Source organism: Sorex fumeus, unplaced genomic scaffold (assembly GCF_029834395.1).
Source record: "Sorex fumeus unplaced genomic scaffold, SorFum_2.1 ptg000128l, whole genome shotgun sequence".
NCBI classification, from domain to species: Eukaryota; Metazoa; Chordata; class Mammalia; order Eulipotyphla; family Soricidae; genus Sorex; species Sorex fumeus.
In genome coordinates this window covers 36,391,582-36,414,424 of record NW_026606185.1, presented here as the reverse complement: position 1 = coordinate 36,414,424, position 22,843 = coordinate 36,391,582, and the positions used below count along the sequence as shown (strand labels likewise).

At 39.0% G+C, this 22,843-nt stretch overlaps 1 protein-coding gene across 1 annotated transcript in view; it reads left to right on the top strand.

Annotated features, from left to right (window-relative positions):
* The first annotated feature begins 10,164 nt into the window (after positions 1 to 10,164).
* The window catches only part of CCDC178 (coiled-coil domain containing 178), a 483,098-nt gene continuing 470,419 nt past the window's right edge, over positions 10,165 to 22,843 (top strand). The window contains exons 1-2 of the mRNA XM_056138448.1: positions 10,165 to 10,243; positions 22,397 to 22,486. Coding sequence (XP_055994423.1) covers positions 10,183 to 10,243; positions 22,397 to 22,486 — 151 coding nt within the window. The 5' untranslated portion in view covers positions 10,165 to 10,182. The remainder of the gene's footprint in view (positions 10,244 to 22,396; positions 22,487 to 22,843) is intronic.

Here is a 22,843-nt window from a genome sequence, read left to right as displayed (position 1 = left end):
TCGAATACTTCACGGGTAACTTGTCAGGCTTTGCTCTGCGGGCGAGATACTCTCGGTAGCTTGCCCGGCTCTCAGAGAGGGGCAAAGGAATCAAACTTGGGTTGGCCATGTTGGCTGTGTGCAAGGCAAACGCTCTACCCGCTGTGCTATCGCTCCAGCCCATTACCTACATATCTTCAGAAATAGAAAAAGGATTCAATAAATAGTATTTGATAGTCTGTAGCACTGTCCTCTCATTGTTCATTGAGTTGCTCAAGCGGGCATCAGTAACCTCTCCATTGTGAGACTTGTTGTTACTGTTTTTGGCATATTAAATATGCCACAGGGAGCTTGCCAGGCTCTGCCACGCAGGCAGGATACTCCTGGTAGCTTTCCAGGCTCTCTGAGAGGGACAGAGGAATTGAACCCGAGTCAGCTGTGTGCAAGGCAAATGCCCTACCCACTGTGCTATCGCTCCAGCCCATTTGATAGTCTAAATAAAGTAATATCTACATGTCCATTTCTTAAGGATTGAAATGTTCTCGGTAAAAAGGCATAATATTTTCTAATTAATAAACTTTTATAAGAATTTTGAAGCTTCAACATTTATAGTTTATTTCATTTTTGAGATAAAATAGCTAATATGAATTATTAAATACTTTATATTTTACCAGTGAATGTAAATATTTCTCAGCACACTCACTGTAAAATCTCTTGATGTGACTCAGAGGTGAAATAATAATTTAATACATGAGATTGACCTCTAAAATAGTTTAACATTATGAAAGATGATTTGAATTGCTTGCCATTCTTTATGTCTCAAGTAATTACCAGAAGGTGAATGGCTCATCTTTTCACTCAGACAAATTCTGAATACAATATGAGATAGCTTTGTGAATATATGTGTAGAAACTGACTTTTTCAATTCTAATTTGATTTGTTTGAGAAAAATGATATTTAATCTTTCTAAAGATGTGTTCAGCTTTAGTAAAAATCCATGAGATGTAATATTTAATGGATATTAAGTCTAATCTATTGGATGTAATACAGACATAATATAAAGTCAACAGAACTTCATCAGTGAAAAAGAGACAAGATTAGGAATGAGAGGAATAGAATTTAAAGATTTATGTAAAAGTATTCTAGACATGTATAAGAAAATGTGGGAAAATGCCTTCTCTTTTTGTAATTTCCTTCACTAATCTAAAATACTACCATCCTTGTCTCAAAATAATTGAATCTAGTATTGCTTAATAAAAAGTAAAAAAGATGTTTTTGGTGAAAACAGAACTCAAGGTAGAATTTATTGCCTTCTATTATTATTATTATTATTATTATTGTGGTATTACGAATTTTACATTTAAAAAATTTGCTGAGCCACTTTTGGCTGTGCTCAAGACTTACTCCTGGCTTGGTGCTCATGGATCACTCCAAAATATGCTCAAGGGATCATATGCAGTGCCAGGAATCTGACCCAGGCTGGATATAAGCAAGGCAAGCACTTTATATGCTTAGTATCTCCAGCTTATGAATTTTATTTTTAATTGAAAATTGTCTGATGATGTTTTGAAACTTATCACATATACAGAAAAGATCATGCATAATAAAGTACACATCTCAGTGAGTTTTCACAAATTAAACAGTCTTGTAAGCAACAAAGACAGAGCTATTATCTCCCCAATTTCCTCATCATGTTCTTTACTACTTTAACAAAAGAAATTAATGGCTTGACCTCTTACTCTATAGATTCATGTATCCTATTTTTATTTCTATTAATGAAAGCAATTAATTTCTTTAAGATGAATAAAACTAATAAAGCACCGGGAGAGGATTAGCAAACTATAAAAGAAAGCCAGTACAAGAGGAAAGAAGAAAGAGAGTGAGAAAAGCAACATTATTTCTTGGACTTCTGTTTTGATTACTTACTTTTGGAACTCTGTGTTTCTAATGTGAAACTCATTTTTTTTCCAATGGAGAGAGATTATTAGCTATTATTTTCTCAAACAAAAATTCTAGGACTAGGAAGGTAGGGTCCATGTGCATAGCCCTGAGTTTGACCTCTGGGACTAGATGGCCTTCAGCACACTGAGAGGTGTGACCCTGGTCACCCCAAGCAGTGCATTGCTGGGCTTGCATAAGAGACTTCAGATTACATAAACAAGCTAAACTTCACTGTGAGCACCAACCAGTTCCCTCAAATGCCACTGGTTCTGTCACATAATAAAAAATGAAAGAGTTCTATCCCTTTCTCTCTCTTTTCTCTGGAACATCTTTGATATGATTGTTGTTCTCCTTGATACTTTTGTATACATCTTTTATTATCTTAATTGCTTTAATTTCTTACTTTTTTTGCAGGCTTTTTGGATCACTCCTATTATGTTACCATCAGGACACTGATTTGATTTTTGTTCTATTGTTTAGCCCTTATACTGTAATTTTTACTTCACCTACTATATCTTTAGCTCTATTACTTCTTTTCTTTTTCAAGGTCACACAGTTTTTATCTCTAAAAGGAATAAAATTGGAACTTTATAAGCTTGAAGTCATAAATTTCAATGAGTTAATATTCATGAAGAACTGATAGAGTAAGATCTAATACAAATTATTTTTGGTTTTTGGGTCACACCTGGTGATGCTCAAGGCTCCTAGCTCTGTTTAGCTCTATTATTTCTGTTTAAATATTTCTTAAACTTTCTCTCATGCCTTCTCTATCATTGTTGAAGTTCTCTTCCATGGATCTAATTCCACGGAGTATCATTAGAAGTGTTACTTTGCAATGCCCTTTAGGTAGGTGGCATAGGTTGTTGTATAGTTCTTTCCAGGTTTTTGTCTTAGTCCATCAGACTAAGATTTCTACAGCTTAGAAATCTACATCCTGTGCCCAGGAGGAGCATGGAGCTGTATTTCAGCTGGGCCTTATAGTTAGAGTGTGAGGTAGGGAGAGCTCACAGCTTCGGTTGCCAATGATGAATGGCACAGCTCTTTTGTCACAAGTGCAAGGGATACTGTGTCTCAAGTTCAAGAAGCCTGGAGTTTTTTTTTTAATTAGTGAAACACCACGAGGTACAGTTATAGACTTACAAATTTTTGTGCTTGGGTTTCAGTTATACAATGATCAAGTACCCATCCCTCCACCAGCGCCCATCCTCCACCACCACGGGTCCCAGCATCCCTCCCAACCCCCATCCTCCCCACCTCTGTGAGAACCTTCTACCTCTGTGTTCTCTCTCTCTCTCCTTTTGGGTCCTGAGGTTTGTAAGAGTCATTGAGTAAGAAGCCTGGATTTTAACATTGCTATTTGTCAACAGGTGGTCATACACACTTGGGTGCTCGCTAGGAGCTTGTGCTGGGGTGGGTTTAAGAGTGCTTGGTGCCTCAGTCTCAGCTTGTGACAGAGCATGCACTCTGTGCTGGCAGGGAGCTGGGAAGACCATGGGAACCCACTGCCTAAATGCCTCTGAATCTCCAGATAACTCAGCTGTTTGCCTCAAGAATTTGGCTAAAGCTCTGGTCACTGTCGCTGTCCAGTCACTGTCCTCCCGTTGTTCATTGATTTGCTCGAGCAGGCCCCAGTAACATTGTGAGACTTGTTGTTACTGTGTTTGGCATATCGGATACGTCACGGGTAGCTTGCCAGGCTTTGCTGAGCGGGCGAGATACACTTAGTAGCTTGCCGGGCTCTCTGAGAGGGGTGGAGGAATCAAAGGTGGAGGAATCGAACTCAGGTTGGCAGGTTTGCCCACATGCAAGGCAAATGCTCTACCTGCTGTGCTATCACTCTAGCCCAAAGTTCTGGTACTATGGAGAATGAATCCAATATAGCAAGGAGTCCAGCAGGTTGAAGAGAAAATCAAGCCTCTTGCCAGTGATTGGGAGCCTTGTGTATACCCTACAGTTCCTCCCATTCTTGTGTTACAAGGTTGTTGGGCTGAGATTTTGATTGCTTCACAGACTAATAACCTTCTGCCTCCCCTCCACTGTGTTCAAGTAAAGACCTGCACTTAAGAAAACTTTTCCTGTTTGCAGCTTTGATCCCTGTGGGGTTTCTTCCCTGGTGAAGGTCTGTTTCTTCATCTCAGATATGTTCAGCCTTGCTGTAAAAGCTTTTTTTTTAAATCAGGGATTAAGTTAGATTTTTTGATATATTAAATCTCAACTTTGGCATTTGTTGTTCTCATGGGAGAAGATGAGAGCTCCCTGATCAACCGTCTTGACTGTGCCCTTAAGTTTTTTTTTTTTTTAAGCTACCGAGAGTATTCGATATGCCAGACACAGTAACAACAAAGTCTCCAATGGAGACGTTACTGGGCCCGCTCGAGCAAATCGATGATCAACGGGAGGGCCTTTACTTTACTTTACTTTTATTGGTGGGGGGGTGGAGAGGAGCAGGAGGTAGGGATATCCAGTTGTGCTCAGAGCTTACTCCTGGCTCTGCACTCAGGAATCACTCCTGGTGTTGGCCAGGGCACCATAAGGGTGCTGAGGATTGAATCTGGGTCACCTGACTGTAAGAACCTTACCCTCTATACTCCTTCTCTAACCCCCATTGCCTCTCACATTTCCTAAAACATAATTTATAATATTTTTTTCTTCTTTGCCATGGATCTGCATGTAGTAGAATCAGGATTTGAACTCAGTCCTACACTTGCTGACAAGTGCTTTAATCACTGGGCAATCATCAAATCTTCTAACCACTTAAAAAAAAAAAGAAATTTGGTTAAAGAGCAAGTCTCTTTGATAAATATGTGCCGAATTACTGCATGCTTCTAATATTTTTGCTTTAGTGACATTTTTTTCCTCATAAACTTTTGAAGTAATTTTAAAAAGCCTGACAAGGGGTTAGAGAGCTAGTACAGTAGGTAAGGTGCTTGTTTTGCACAAAGCTGACTCAGGTTCGATCTCAGGCATCATATGTGGTCCTCTAAGATCCACCATCAGATATGGCCCAAAAGCTAAAACTAAACTAAAATAAAATGGTTGACAAAAAATATCATAATAGTTTCCTGTGGAAAATGGAATTGTTTCCCCAGAACTAGAATTGGAATATTTTCCTACAATTTATTGTTTATCTGAATCAAGTGTCAAGATTTTTTTTAACTTTAGGCAAGGTTTTACTATTTTCCTTGTGAACAAATGTTGTATGTAAACTCCTTGTGGGTCCATGTAAATTCCAGCTATTTTATTTTGTTTTATTAAAATATCATATGAGCTATTTTATGACTTTCATGTTCACATTTTATTAAAAAATTTTCCGTTGTTCACATTACTCACAGTCTTCATTATCAGAGTTCTTTGAGTGTTTCCTCTGTTGAGCTTTAACTATATATATAAAAAATAAAATAAAACTCATGGGCTGCAGCGATAGCACAGCAGTAGGGCGTTTGCCTTGCATGCAGCCAACATGGCCGACCCAAGTTTGATTCCTCCGTCCCTCTCGGAGAGCCCGGCAAGCTACTGAGAGTATCTCGCGCGCACGGCAGAGCCTGGCAAGCTACCCGTGATGTATTCGATATGCCAAACACAGTAACAACAAAATCTCCAATGGAGACATTACTGGGCCCGCTCGAGCAAATCGATGAAGAACGGGAGGACAGTGACAGTTCTCTCAAATATCATACCTTAGTAGGAAAATTATACATGTGAATATTTAACAGATTACCTGAGAAATACAAGAAGCAGTAAATTGTTTTGTGCCAAAAAACATAAAGAGACATTCTATTTAGACACAAAGAAAAGGCAAAATTAAAAGAATGTAGAAGGGAATGGAAACATGAAAGTCTATAGCTTGTTTTCAAGTTTGGCTAGAAAATGGAACATGCAATTAAAAGGCAAGAAGTCAATCATTGTCTTAGTCACATGTAGCTTTTTTCTGTGTTAAAATCCTTTGGTATTACCAAAGTATATGTAATATATAATCAAATTGGTGTATATTTGAGGACACAGATGAAACCTTACTAATACTCATACACCAAGAAAAATATCAGAATGATATAAATAAGGTACAGATCAATATTTCCAAAATAAGTAATGAATGACTGAAATGTCAAACTTCATAAAATATTAACAAGATTAACTGGATATTAGAAGGTAATTCAGTTTATTTTCCTAAATATTTTCCACTATAAGAGGATTTTAGCTTCACTTCCCTTATAATAATATTATGTTTTCTATCATAATACAAATTCTCTTGTCTTTTTGGCTTTTGGGGGCCATACCCTGTGATGCTCAGGGTTATTCCTGTCTCTGCCTTCAGGAATATAATTCTGGAAGTGCTCAGGTGACCATATGGGATGCCCGGGATCAGATCAGGTCACTATGTTAAAAGAAAATGCCCTACCTACTGTATTATCTGGGCCCCACAATACAGATTTTTGCCTGCTGTTCTTTGAACAGAATCTAGGAAAGTCTACTGGATTCGCTTCTCGTTATTCTCCTCAGCCATGCTATCTCCAACATTATAGCGAGGATAATTGTGCTAATGTAAAGCTGCCTCATTCTGACGATAGCAGTGGTCAGGAATAGAATAAATACTTGGAAATTATGTACAATAATAGTATCCTAATGTAAAGTAATAAGTGACTTAATACAGACCCAAAGAAGCATAAGCATTCTTCCAGGAATGTTAGAACAAAATCGAAGAGTCACTTTCTCTTTGATGGTTGAAGTTCTATTCATGAGGAATCAGCAAGAAATATTTTTGAGACATTAGGAACTCGATCTTTAGAATGAAAATGAGAATGAATATAAAAAAAACACCTGAGGCTAACGTAACCTATTATATTATTGGTCTATATATTATATATATTGGTGTCATTTGAGTCCCTGCATTCTCTGATGAGCATGTTGCTAGTTCCCAGTAATTTTATGAACAATTATTTAGAAATTAGTTTTCTGTTTTCTTTTTTGTTTGTTTGTTTTTTTTTCTTTTGCTTAAACTGAGTATCTAAGCTATGATTTGCTCGAGCTGGAGCGATAGCACAACGGTAGGGCGTTCGCCTTACAAGCGGCCAACATGGCCGACCTGAGTTCGATTCCTCCTCCCCTCTCGGATAGCCCGGCAAGCTACCGAGAGTATTCGATATGCCAAACACAGTAACAACAGTCTCCAGTGTAGACGTTACTGGGCCCGCTCGAGCAAATCGACGATCAATGGGAGGGCCTTTACCTTACCTTACCTTTACCTAAGCTATGAAAGAAACAAATGGCAACCTACTTTAGATGCTTTAGACTGTTAATCTAGAGTCATTTCTAAGCTCAGGCAAGATACACATATCTAATTATTGACTCTGGCAAGGATCATGATTCTTGTTCCTGCCCTGCCTGGTGGTTTACATTAGATTTTAAAATTATATAAATAGAATATTGGGTATAGTATTTGTTTTAATGTAACTTTAAAATTAGTTTCAGAAGGCTGCAGCGATAGTACATGGGTAGGTCATTTGCCTTGCATACGGCCAGCAGGATTAATCCTCGACATCCCACATAGTCCCATGAGCACTGCCAGGAGTAATTCCTAACTCATAGCCAGGAGTAGGCTCTATCACCATCATATGCTCCCCCCACCCATCTAAAAAACATTCAACTAGTTTATAAAGTATTTTCCATTGTCTCATATTTTAAAATCTTTGATTACTTGGCTACATTTAGACTAAACTGAAATAAAGCAAACAAATCATAAATAAAATCAAGGGCTGGAGAGACAGTACAGGAATTATGGAACTTGCTTCACACATGATCTCAACCTTGTCGATTCTCAGTACCATGTACCGTCCCCTAGGAGTAATTTGTGTGCATAGCTGAACGTGGTCTCAGAGCCCCTCAACCAAATACAGTAGTATTGTGGTTTTAAAAAATCAGCAAGTGGGGCCAGAGTGATAGTATAGTGGGTAAAGCATTTGCCTTACATGCAGCTGACCCAGGTTCAATTCTCAGTATTCCATATGGTCCTCCAAACATCACCAGGAGTAATTTCTGAAAGTGCAAGAGCCAGGAGTAACACCTGGGCATTTCCAGATGTAGTCCAATGCACCCACCCCTAAAAATTTTTAAAAATCAGTAGGAATTAATGTGACAAACATGATGAATAACCTGGCACCTGAGCTTCGCAGGAGGAAGTGAGTGACTTGGAACATCTTCAAGACCATTGAAGAAGTAGCTAAGAGGACAAAGAACCTCCAGCTCCGGACACATCTCTTTGATTCCACTGTTCTTCCCGCATTAACATACACCTTAGAGACCTGGGCCCTATGCAAACAGGATGAGAATGCTATTTGGGTAAACCAAAGAGGAATCAAAAGAGCTATGCTTGGAGTATCACGCTTCACTCAAATGAGAGAAAGAATCCAGAGTTCCGACCTCCATCAACACTCAAGAATCAGGGACGCTGTCTTGTTTGCCAAGGCTTTGGAAATCAGATGGGCTGTACATGTAATGCGATTTAGAGAGGACTATGGGACTAAAGCTGTTACCAACTGGATTCCACGGAACGTCAAAAGAACCTATGAAATGGTCAAGACCCTCAATGAGCGGTTTGAGGTTCTTTGTATTCCTGGAGTGAGCAGATGCCATTGTGCTACACTAGCTGGAAAAAGGGATGAATGTAGAATTTTCTGGTGCCCGCTAGAGCAGATCAATGAACAATGGAATGACAAGTAATACAAGTGATATTTTTATAAATGCTGAAAAATTAGTATTTTATACTGATTACTGGAAAGAATATATGACATGGGGCTGGAGAGATGGTGCTGTAGGTACGGTGCTTGCCTTTCACATGGCTGACCTGGGACATATCCCTAGCCCTGAGCCTCACCAGGAGTTATCTCTAGGTACAGAACCAGGAGTAAGCACAGCTAGCTGTTTGTAGCCCAAACAACCCCCACCAAAGAATGCCTGAGATAATAAATGGTTTATAAGATTATTAAAGATATACAAAAGTTGTTTAATACTTTCATGAGTAAACGGAAGGTAAAAGGAGCTCTTTAATTTCATACCCTTAAAAAACATTAGAACAGAGGGAAAAATAATTTTAAAAATTCTATAAATATAACTAGGTTTTTGAAAGCTAGATAAGTGTTACTTATTATCATTGACTCAGAGGTTTAATTTTTGTGAATTTTGGTAATGAGTTTTCAAGTTGTTTAACAGTTGTTGATATAGTGTCTTGAGTAATTTGTGACTGAGAACTGATTTATATGATCATTTCCTTTAAAAATTTAAAATTAAAACTATGGAATTGACCTTGAAAAGATTTTGTAACACATTTTAATAGTAAGAGCTATATCTAGAATGCTTTAATATAAAAAATATATAGATAAAATTGAACATGTATTTTCCCATGTTTGAGATTCATTATTATGGTATATAAGGAAAAAGGAAAATATACAAAAATCTTTATAGTAGCCTTAGATATAAAATATATGAATACAATAGAAAGGTTCAACTTTATCATATGAAGTAAAATATTTCAGATTCCAGAATTTTGTTTTGGGAACATACCCAGCAGTTTTCAGAGTTCATGCCTTTTGGCTCTGTGCCCAGGGATCACTCCTGGTGGTGCTTAGAGGAATATGTGGGGTGCCAGGAATTGAACCCTGGTCAAACTGCTATTTTACCTCTCCAACTCCTCATATTACAGAACTTTTGTAGGATTTTGAGCCAACGTCTATAATGATGAATGCTAAGTTATCTTGTAGTAGGGCCAAGTGTATAAGTTACCAGAAAACTTCAGATCAAAATCTCTTTTTAAAGAGAATTAAAAAATTCAGACCAAATAGAATTATACTAGTGACCAAATAGAATTATACTAGTTCTCATAGGAAGAGTATATTGTTGGATTTACTTACATTAAAAAATAATTTGATGGGGTTGGAGCAACAGACAGTGGGCAGGACATTTGTCTTGCACGTGGACAATCTGGGTTCAATTCCCAACATCCCATATGGTCCTCTGAGCACCACCAGAAGTAATTCCTGTGTGCAAAGCCAGGAGTAACCCCTGTGCATCACTGGGTGTGACTCAAAAAGAAAAAAAATTGATATTGATTTTTATATTTATATATTAATAGTTTATACTTTTAGAAATATATCCTGATACACGATCAGTCCTTGAACTGATAACTTCTTATAAAATTAAATATAAACTATTTTATTCATGATGTATAAATATTTTTCTTTCTAACTAGGTTTCAAAACTTTGTTAATAACCATGCCGGAATATAAGTCAGAGTCTTCCTGTTCTTCCATTGTAGATGAGAAAGCCAAAAAAGGTAAATTTAACTTAATATATAATTAATATAATTCAAGTCATTCATAGAAGAAAGTGATTGGAAAGAGAATCTTCTCCAGAATCAGTGTCACAAAACTTTCTGGGACCAGGAATATGAAATAGACAACTAAGTGAATTGTTTAAGTAAAAATTACTGTATGCATTTGAATCAATTCCTTTCTTTATTACTACTGCTTTTGGTATAGGCAGTACTGTAGGTAGTATAACATCAGTATGCTAGAGTCAGCTTTTACTGTATTATGTGAGGCAATTATGTATTTGTCTTCTCACCTATATTCCCTTGGTTGCTTGAGATGGGTTAAGGCGGTATTATTTACCTGACAAATAGTTATTAAAATTTTACCAGCATATTACAATTCTGTTTTAAAAACTGTATGAGATTTTATTGCATTACTTTGTAGTCTGAACCTTAATATCTTTTACTTTACATCATGGTTCTGCAGGATTTGTAACAGAGCTTAGCAAATTACAGCCATGGGACTAATCAGGAAAGCAGAATTTACATTTTTTAAGGGTTGTAAAAACAAACAAACAAACAAAACCAGAAGAGATAGGGACCTCCCAGTTCCCCAGACAGGGATCTCCCAGTCTCCCAAGATGGAGGTGGCCAATCCTCCTTACCACACTCCTGTCCCTAACAGTTTAAACCTCGTTATCGGGGTTGTCTGTTCTTGAGGAGAGGTCTTATCTCTCTGAGGCCTCCAAATGTCAGAGTCCGGAGTTGACCACCCCTCAAGGAAAGAGAACAGAGCCGATAATGCAAATCACATAGCGAAGTTTACTGTTCCAGCTAGCTGGGGTCCAAGTATCCACCCGACCCAGCAGATTTCAACAAGGACCCCAATCGCTAGGTTCATCAAATTCTAATACTTTCATTTTGACAATTAAGCATTACTTAGCAGATAGATACTTATAGAGTACACATATTTTTGTTTTGGCCTGCAACATCCAGCCCACTCCCTGACAGTTACATTCTGGAGACCTAATCTCATTCTGGGATGTAATCTTTGACAAAAGCATCTGGCTTTTCTGCTTTTCTTATTTCTGGAAGAGGCCTCAGCAACTCAGAAGGCCACAAAGCCTGTCATAGTAGTTCTCTGGCTAAGAAGATCCTAGCAAGAGGTTGGAGATATAGTGCCTTTCACTTGCCCTTCACTGGTGAGCCAGGAGTGTTCAAATAGTGTGTGTGCTCTCCTTGTGCGTTAAGTTCACTTTTCCACCCCGGCCTGCCACTGACAGACACATGGAGGAGGGAACAGGGCTGCCAGGCTGGTTAGTGATCAGTTGCTGTTTATTCTTATCTCTGCCCCATTCCAGGCTCATACTGCCTCTCATTCCAGTCTCCTACTTGTCTCTCATGCTAGTATCCCAGTGTTTTTCATTTCAGTCTCCCGCTGCCCCTCAAGCTAGTCTTCCCCTATCTCATATTTTCCTCTCTCCCTTATCCCTTCTCACAACCTTCTGTTATAAAGAACAATCACCAAGGGTTGGGGGTAGCAGTTATACATAGGTCAGATAGCACAATCAGCATATGAAAAGCCCTTCCTTCTGGGAAAGCTTCTTCTAAAACAAAGGGAGATTCACTCAAGGGCAGAATTTCATCTAAGGGCATATATATCTCCTTTCCTTAGTCCATATACATTTAAACAATCATCTTAAATTTAGTTCTTAATAATCTTTCTAGTCATTTTGTATGGACACAGTAAGAGATATATTATGCTTCTAGGATGGCTCTCCTGGAAACATCTCGCTCTAGATAATAGACTACAGTCCTCAAGCCAGATTAGTCCTTCCTAACCCCAGCAGGGTCCTTGTCCAGTCACTTCTCTTTGGGTCATGACAGAACTTGTCTATGACCATGCTCTTAACTTACAAGTTTTATGGTACTTGACTTGTCCCTTTTCAATACCAGCGAAGCTTACAGCTTGCCCAGGGTCCATCCAAGTCCCTTCATTGGAACCCTCCTTTTGGGGTACTAGGAACTAAGGGCAATTGAGGTTTAAATGAGTAAATATGACAGATGCCCAGAAGTAAAATTTTTCTGAGTTAATTAACTCTCAAGAAACAAGAGCATAGCAACTGTCCTCCTGTGTCTATACAAAAAGGACATTGCTCTAAAGTAAACTGCAAAGGACGTAAAGGAAAGAGAAAAGCAGTATTTCACTTACAAATACAAAATCCAGAATCCTCTGAGGTATCTGACTTTACAAGTCACAAGGTTTGATTAGGGGAAATAATTGATTAACAGATAGGGGAACCAGAGAACAAAGAAGTTAAAGATGAATGCTGAGGAAATGGGAGTGCTTTGGGAGCATTGTGATAGGTGTTGCACAATAAACCTAAACTCCTTTCTCCTAGGAGAAGAAAGGACTGACCAATGTTATCCGAGAAGGAGTAAGCTCAGAGTACAACCTAGTATGACCCTCAAACAAAATCAAAACAACAACAACAAAAATAAAAGATAGGAATATACAACAGGGACAACAAAACCTAAACTTACAACAAAACCTAAACTTTCACTATCTGATCCTCTATAAAAAAAAGTTTGTTGACTCTTTTTGCCTTGAGTACATTAATTGAAATCTATAGACTTTGAATCAGTTATCTATTGCTGCACTGATCCTATGTAGAAAGTATACAAATATAGGTGTATACAGCACCAAACATTCACTTTAGCCAATTTGTGTGTGACACTCTGGGTGCTGCTTTCAAGAGGACTAGCTCTTCAATACATCTGTTGTTAGCCATGGGTCAATTAAATCTCATTATTGCTCTGCTGAACTAGGCAGGACTCCTTCACAGAGCTCAGTACTTGGCTGGGAAAATTGGACTGACTTAGCTCTACACTATGTTGTCTCATACTCCTTCAGCAACCTAGATCTTTTTGCCAAGAGCACAGTAGCACTGTCCTCCTGTTGTTCATCGATTTACTCTAGTGGGTACCAGTAGTGTCTCCATTGTGAGACTTGTTACTGTTTTTGGCATATCGAATACACCATGGGGAGTTTGCAGGCTCTGACATGCGGGCAGGATACTCTCAGTAGCTTACGAGGCCTTCCAAGATGGACAGAGGAATTGAAGCTGGGTTGGCCACATGCAAGGCAAATTCCCCAGCCACTGTGCTATCACTACAGCCCTTTACCAAGAGGAAAAAGAGAAACTTACAATGTGTCGAGGTTCAGAACTGTATAATTATTTCTGCTACATTTGATAAACCAAAGCAAGTCTCCAGTCCAGCTCAGAATAGGGGATAAGGGGTCCGACTTCACTTCTTGATGGCAAATGCTACAAAGTTACATTGGAAAAGAAGGTGAGCTTAGAAGGAAAAAATTATTTGGGGGCTATTATTGGTATTAATGGATAGTCAGATTACAGTGTTATTTTGTTATAAGAGAAGTGGTCATTTAGTAATTCTAAACATGAGTGAGATGTTTCAAAACAGATTTCATGTAGTATTAATTTTATGTTAGAAATTTATTACTCAGTGCCACATTTACTTTGAGAATATTATTTTGAAATATCTCAGAGCACTTTCAAAACATACAAAATAACTGGCATTTAGTTCTTTATTCATTATGCCAGTACTAACTGAAAAATGTAATTATATTTTATAGAGTTGCACAGTGAAATTTAAGCAAAAATAATTATATTTCTAGAAATTGACTTAATCTCAAATGAGCAAAATGGAACAGGTTATGCACTTAAAATAACTTTCCCAAAGACACAGTTCAGAAAGAGATATGATAATCAAATCATACTTGTGCATATGTCACATTTAAATGCTTGAAGAAAACTATCAAACATTTTGGGATTAATTATAATTTTAATTAAAATCAAGTTTGTTCCAAGAATTTGAAAGAGCTTAGCTGCTAACATTCCTGTGAACTAACTGGCAAAGTCTATATATTTTATATTGGGAAAGCAAGTGACCAATTTTCATTGTTTTGTAAGCAAAAGCTCTGATGCATGGTATATCAAGAGAAACTTTATTATATTAAACCTGAGATATAACCTGCTGATAGTCTATGTAATAAAGTTATAAATAATCATGTAAAATCACAAATCATATTATTTCATGAGGTATAGTGTGCTATGATATAGAATTTTTTCTTTCTCTGAGTTTTTTATTTAAAGCTACAACTTTCCCTTGTTGATATAAGGATAAGAAGGATTGGGTTGTCAAAAAACTCAAGACTCAACATAACATAATTCAGGATGCAGCTTAACTAAGAGTTTTAAGAATGTGGGTAATTCTCAAGAATAGATGAAGCAAAAATAGAAAAGTTGTGGTACCATGAAAACTGCTATTTGGGTCCTTTTGTGTTTCATTTGATAGTTCTGATCCAGATGAACAGAAGGAGAGCAAAGTATGATTTATTCAGAAGCTAGCCCTCTTATTTATTAAGTATCTTTTTTATTAAGGTAACTTTATAGTTAACATTATACTATGGGGTTTGTTAGTGATTGCAAGTCTTAATCATAAGTATCCCTATTCCCATACTTTAATTTTAGTTAGAAGGTTTAATTAAATATCTTTAGGGTGGGGAATGATACAATATTATTTAATTCACATTATAATCAACTTAGTCTCATTGCCTGAATTCCCAAATAATTTAAAACATTTTTTAGAGGAAAAATTTTCCCTAAATTAAATATAAGTATGTTGGAAATATGAAAAATATCATGTATGTAATATTAAAACACAACTGTTTCATTATTTTCTTTGTTTATTTCATTCACCTGTATTTATATAGGTACATTAGAATTTTTAAGTTGTATCATAACTCTGCCTGTGTTTTGATAAAAATAATAATTTTATTTTTATTGAATAGTAAGCTTATTTTTAATAATTTGTAATCATCATTGACATAACATATGCTGTTATAACAAATACTGTGTTTAACATTTTAAAGTGAATTCTCATTTATGCACCAGAAGTGTCACATTTTAAAAGTATGGTCACAAGAGAGGGACAGACATAGAAGGACTGTACTCATTTGTGGAGTATGTCATGGTCACGGTCCTCCTGTTATTCATCGATTTGCTCAAGCGGGCCCAGTAACGTCTCCATCATGAGACTTGTTACTGTGTTTGGCATATTGAGTACGTCACAGGTAGCTTGCCAGGCTTTGCCGTGCGGGCTTGCCGGGCTCTACAAGAGGGGCGGAGGAATCGAACTTGGGTCGGCCATATTGGCTGCGTGCAAGGCAAATGCCCTACCGCTGTGCTATCACTCCAGCCCTTCAGATCGTATTTGTGGAGTATAAAACAACATAACATGAGACTGACAGCTAAGGATAGTAGATACATGGGACAGATAGAGTGCTCCATAGCTGGAAACCTGCCTCATGAGCAAAGGGGAGAAGGCAGCTGGAATAGAGAAGAGATCACTAAGAAAAGATGGCTGGAGAATTGATCGGGATGCGAGATGTGTGTAGAAAGTAGATAAATGACCAAATATGATAGCTTCTCATTATGTATCATAATTACATATTGCGAACCATTATGCCCAAAAGTAGAGAGAGATTATGGGGAATCATATCTGCCATGGAGGCAGAGGGAGGGTGGGAAAAGGGGGTTATACCAGGGATATTAGTGGTAGGGAATGTGCACTGGTGGAGGGATAGTTGTTTGATCATTGTGTGATTGTATCCCAAACATCTCACGGTGATTCAATAGAAAAAGAGAGAGAGAGAGAGAGAGAGAGAGAGAGAGAGAGAGAGAGAAGCAAATTTAAGAATGTAAACAGGGGATGCAGTGGGGGATGGCAGGAGGGATACTATGGACTTTGGTGGTGGAAAATGTACACTGATGGAGGGATGGGTGTCCGATCATTTTATGACGAAAATCATGACAGCTTTGTAACCATCTCACAATGATTCAAAATAAATAAATAAATAAATAAATGTTGTGGTGACATGATTGTACAATATCACCATTAGTTAACTCTATCCTTCAGCACTTCATAATCTCCAAAAGAAGCCCTATAGCATTAGCAGCCACTAGCATTCCCTCAGTTCCTGCAACCACAAATCTACTTCCCTTACAGGAAGGAGCCTCAGGTTCTGGTAGGCACAGCCGCACCTGGGGAAGACAGACACCATTGCCATCTTAGAGCTTGCCCATAGCACACTGATGAAGTTCACAGTAAAGCTGGTTGTGAGGTTTACCACATAACCCAGTATCCTGCCTGATGGGGAGAGAGCTGAAGTCTGTGGTCAGCTCCACGGAGCCCTAAGTTGCAGTGCAGAATGGGTGTGAGCAGAGTACATCATCTCGGGTATGTGTGAGATACACCTGGAGATCTGTGTGGAGAAGGTGGAGGGAGTCCACAGCTCATCCTGTTCTGGCACCTGGAACTCTCTGCAGAGAGCCCAAAGTGTCCTGGCTGTGACTCATATCACAAATCACAAATCACAAAAAAACAAATCATCCTGTTATTCGTCGATTGCCTCGAGCAGGCCCCAGTAACGTCTCCTTCATCCTAGCCCTGAGATTATATTCAAGGCTCTTTAGGAGAATGAGACCCATCATTGTTACTGGTATTTGGCATATTGGGTATGCCATGGGGAGTTTGCCAGACTCTGCCGTGTGGGCAGGTTACATTCGGTAGCCTGCCAGTTTGTCCAAAGTAGGAATGAGATAATAAGATGTCATAATAAGATGTTGCGCGGCCACAAATGCGGCTGCACGGTTCTGGGAGCTGGTTTTATAGTCTCTGAGTCTTGGCCGTTGATGGGATTACATGGCGCCAGGGGGCCAGTTGGTGGGTGTGACCCCCGCCTACTGGAATTTGGAGGATCTGGGTGGAGGATGCTCAGCCCCGATCCAAGTAGGCTTGGAGATCTCGGCCCTGTAACCCACTTGGCTTTGTCCCTCTGCCAGTACCTTCATGTGTGCGGAGAGTGGTCTCAGCATGGTGGTGGCTAGTCCTGGAGGTCTTCGGCTACCGGAGCCCTGGTCGGGCCGGGGAGGAAAGCTCAACCCGCTCCCCTCCAAGGGGCCCCGGCACAGGGTCAGGAGACTGCACTGTTCTCTTCCGGGAGCTAGTTTTTATAGTCTCTGAGTCTTGGCCGTGCAGTGCAGTGCAGTGACTCATATATCTGAGCAAATACACCCACTGTACAGAAATGTGGGACTCTCCCTAGATGGTCTGACTAGGGCACCAACTTAAGCAAGGTATTGGGAACTGACATTATTCAAGGTCTTGTATTTTGTTTTATTATTGAAAATGGACTGGGAACATTCAGCAGTGTTCAGGGCTAGCTCCTGGCTCAGTGCTTTGGGATCACTCCCTGGGAAGAATTGCCCTACAGACAGCCATCTGCAAGCAAACTCCTAACTCCCTGCATTCTCCAACCCAAGGACTTGCACTTCTGAAGCCCATCCAGAGCTCAAGCAACAGCCCACAACCGGTCCACTAGATCCAATGCTTTGGGAGTAGGGACTGCAGCTTCCGCTGAGGTCAATAGGGCACGGAGTTGCCCACTGACTCATCCACATCCTGTGCAGGGATGACCATGCCTGAGAGAGATGAGTGGCACCTCAGATCCTGGAATCCACCTAACATAGCAAAGTCTGGTATCTGGAGCAAGCAGAGGGTGGCCCTGTGGCATCCTGAGCTAAAAGAAAAGCTGGATCTTGGGCCAGTTTCCATTTTTGTCAGGAAGGTCAACCAGACTTGCCACTGGCAACAGGGCTGCCAGGCCTTTCCCAGTGCACTTATGCTTCAACACTAGAAGACACCTAGGCTAATCTGCGAGGGATTTATCAGTGCACGTGGCCCAGTAAAAACAGAGCTTAGCCCTATTCAATTTATTCAACAATTGGTTGGCAGCCTTCCCAGTAGCCTTTCTGAGGAGGACTCAGCTCAGCACCCACATCTAGCAGAAGGTAGACCAGAACAACACACTTTAGAATCCACTTCAGGATACCTCAAAACTCTCCAGACACTGATACTCTAATTGTTTTCAGGACACCCCGCGACATGAACACTTTGATTCTATTTCTTTTGATATAATCTTCAAGACTTTTGCAATTACTCTTACAACAGGGAGTTGGCATATGTAGTAAAGGATATAGGATAGGATATCATTTTGGATTTTTCCTTCTAAATTAATTTGTAGAATAATTGGTATTGTGTATCTTCCCTTTAAACTATAATTTTGTAAAATTATATGGCTTGGTGATATTGTATAAATATTCTACATGCTGGAGCGATAGCACAGCGGGTAGGGCATTTGCCTTGCACGCAGCTCAACCTGCTGACCTGGGTTTGATTCCTCCGCCCCTCTCTGAGAGCCTGGCAAGCTACCAAGAGTATCTTGCCCGCACAGCAAAGCCTGACAAGCTACCTGTAACATATTCGATATGCCAAACACAGTAACAAGTCTCACAATGGAGACGTTACTGGGCCCGCTCAAGCAAATTGATGAATAACGGGAGAACAGTGCTACAGTGCTGTTCTACATGCTATCATCCAGTGAATAATCCAGTATTTTTGTTTTAATATATTTGTATTTATACGATCTGATCTGAAGAGAAACCAGAGCATCTGATCTGAAGAGAAACCAGAGCTGGAGCGATAGCACAGCGGGTAGGGCGTTTGCCTTACAAGCAGCCAACATGGCCGACCCGAGTTCGATTCCTCCGCCCCTCTCGGAGAGCCCGGCAAGCTACCGAGAGTATTCGATATGCCAGACACAGTAACAACAATGTCTCCAATGGAGACGTTACTGGGCCCGCTCGAGCAAATCGACGATCAACGGGAGGGCCTTTACCTTTACCTTTACCTATTTGTATTTAATTTACTTAGCCACCATGAATTACAAAGTTATTCAGAGTGTGTTTCAGGCATACAATGTTTCAATACCAATACATTCAGCAGTGTCCTCTTCCCTCCATAAATGACACCTGCCTTCCCTCCCACATACCTTTCCCTTTCTTCCACTGGTCTGTCTCTGTGAGAGGCACTTAAAAATAACAAAACAAAACTCAGCACTGTGGTTTATAGTACAGTTACTGATAGGGTTTCGTTGACACACTACTACTTCCACCTCCTGGTTGACTGCTTTCCTCCACCATAATTCTAGCCTTTCCCTGTTCTACCTACCCACCCCCCCCAAGGGACATGCTTCCTACCAAATACCAAATTTCACTTTTTTTTGTTTGCACTGCCTCTGGGCATCCTCCCCCCCCCCACACACACACACACAATTACGTCTCTTTATATTCCACATCTGAGAGATCATTCTGTGTTGGACTTTCTCACTCTAACTTCACTCAGTACAATACTCTTCAGATCCATCCACGTAGCAGTAAATTGTGTGATTTTCTTTTTTTTAATATGGCCAAGAGGTTCGCCGTGTATATGTACCATAGTTTTCTTTATAGAGCACAGACTCAGATTTGTGTAATAGAATTGAAAATATAGAAATGGATCCTCAGATATATGGAGAGATAATCTTTTATAAAGGAACAAAAATTATGAGATGGAACAAGGAAATGCCCTTCAAGAACTGTATTGGGAAAACTGTTGGATCAACCTCATGCAAAACAATAAGCTCAGACCCCTATCAAGTAGCATGCACAAAAGTCAAATAAAGATGAATTAAAGACCCTGATATCAGACTGAATCCATAATTTACCTGAGGAAATCATAGGCAGAACATCACGATATAAGAGCTACATGCATCTTTGAGAAGTCAACACTATCAGCTAAAGAATGGAAACCAAGATAAACAAATTAAGAAATTTCTGCACCTCAAAAGAAGTGGTGATCAAAATTCAAAGACAGTCCACAGACTAAGAGAAATCATTTATCTATCCCTCATCTGATAAAGGGTTAATATCCAAAAAATACAAAGCACTGATAGAACTATACCAAAAAGGGCGGGTGGGGGGGATAAATAGAAACTTCCTCAAAGATGTATATGAAAAAATGTTCTGCATCACCAATCTGGGAAATGCAAATCAAAACAAGAATGAGATATGGCCTTACCTCACAGAAACTGGAAAACATCAAAAAGACTAAGAACAACCTGTGTTGGCATGGATGTGGGGATTTTACAGGGTGCCCTCACTGATGGTGGAATGTCTACTAGTCCAGTCTTTCTGGAAAACTGTATGGGCATTCCTCAGAAAACAAGGGACTAAGCTTCCATTTGACCCAGCAATTGGACTTCTTGGAATATAACCGAAGGAGAAAAGACATTTGCACCCTTATGTTCCTTAGAGCTTTTGTTGCTTCTGCTTTGGGATCTTATCCAAAAGTTCCTTAAGAAGGCCAGAATTAAAGAGCTCTTCTCCATATATTTTTTGTCTATGAGTTTTATGGTTTTAGGTAACATATATCTTTCTAAGTACTTAATCTATTATAAATTCATTTTTGTGAATGATAATTCATTATAAATTCATTTTTGTGAATGATAGGACAGCAATAGGGCATTTGCCTTGCACACAGCTGGCCTGGTCAACCCGGGTTTGATTCCTCTGCCCCTCTTGGAGATACTGGCAAGCTACCGAGAGTATCTCGCCCTCACAGCAAAGCCTGGCAAACTGCCCGCGACATATTCATTATGCCAAACACAGTAACAACAAGTCTCACAATGGAGATGTTACTGGGCCTGCTCGAGCAAATCAATGAACAACGGGAGGACAGTGCTACAGTGCTACAGTATAATATAGGAACCCATTTTATTCCTTTGTGTTTGAATACTCAGAATAAAGAAATAGTCTTCTTTCTTTCTAAAATATCATTAAACTGTGTAGAAATGGATTATTTTTGTATTCTAATTTAATAAGTTTCTATTTTTTTTGGCTTTTTTTTTCTTTTTGGGTCACACCCGGCGATGCTCAGGGGTTACTCCTGGCTCATGCACTCAGGAATTGCTCCTGGTGGTGCTCGGGGGACCATATGGGGTGCTGGGAATCGAACCTGTGTCAGTCATGTTGGCTGCGTGCAAGGCAAACGCCCTACCCGCTGTGCTATCACTCCAGCCCTAAGTTTCTATTTTTAATGCTCATATCATGTTTTGTTTATTAAATTCTCATATAGTTTGAAATAAAAAATATAATACATTTAGCTTTCTTTTTTCTCAAGATTGTTTTACCATTTTAGTATTTTCTATAGTGCATAAATATTTTAAGAATATTTTTTCTATTTATGTTAAAAATTCTATCACAATTTTGATAGGGATTATCCAGTGAATGCTTAATTTATATATACTCTTCTGAGTCAATTAAAATACTATATATATCTATTTTTGTATTCTTTAAGATCTCTTATATATTTGTCCTTCTTGGTGCATAGAATTTTTCCCTCCATGTTTAAGCTTATGTTTAGTATTTTAGTATTTTAATGCTATTTATATGATACTTCTTTGTCTGATATTACTATACCTCTTTATGACTCCTTTTGTTTTTGTTTGAGTGAAGTATCTTTTTTGTTGTCCATTCAAATTGAGTTTGTGTGTGTGTTTTTGAAGTTGTAATAATGCTCTTGTAATGGCACATTGCTGGGTCTTTGTTTCTCTTCTTCATTTTTCCAAGCCATTTATGTACATCACTTAGCCTACCTGTCTTTAGATAGAGTAAAATTGAAGCAAGTTCTCTATGCCATGCCCCCAACGGGTGGAGAAACTGATGACACCATAGTTCTTTATCTTTTCTAGTGAGGGGAACATTTTGGGCTAGCGTTACCACTTGACAATTGAGCAGTATCAACCTAGCACAATGGATGATGCAAGAAAAATTAAGCTGTCTTTCATACTTTCTGTGCAGTGTATCTCAAGTTTTTCTTTTACTCTACTGCTGAAGTTTCTCCATTGGATTCCAAGCCCTCCCAGAGCTAATTTTGTTGTCAATAGCTGTATAATGTTTGTTATGTTGTGGAATAAGGCTGAGACCTTCTACTCTATTGTTCTGGTGACATTTCTCTGGAAGTTGCATTCTCTTTGACTATCATCATGTGAGAGTTAGGCAAAGATAACAGAGAGGACATATGAAAATATTGCATGGAGGGTTTAGTTTAATATTTGTATTATAGTTTTTTTTAAGGATAGGACTTTTATAATATGATTTTGTACATGATTTTGTAACTAACTGCTCACTGAAATTTTTTTTTCTTCAAAAGATAATGCAGCATCACAAGCACTGGTCCCATATAAGGGCCCTCAGGAAGCTGTTGAGATTATTTATGAAAATAAAATGACAAACACTGAAGGTGAGAACTTATTATAAATTATGAATAACTTATAAATGCAATATGTTTAATTATTATTTTGTGGCATCAGTATTATATTTCACTAAGAAAGAAACCCTAAATGTAATTAATGGTAAAGGTAAAGGCCCTCCCGTTGATCATCGATTTGCTCGAGCGGGCCCAGTAACGTCTCCATTGGAGACTTTGTTGTTACTGTGTCTAGCATATCGAATACTCTCGGTAGCTTGCCGGGCTCTCCGAGAGGGGCGGAGGAATCGAACTCGGGTCGGCCATGTTGGCCGCTTGTAAGGCGAATGCCCTACCCGCTGTGCTAATCACATTAATATCTGGACTTAGAATTTATTGCCTGCAAATAAA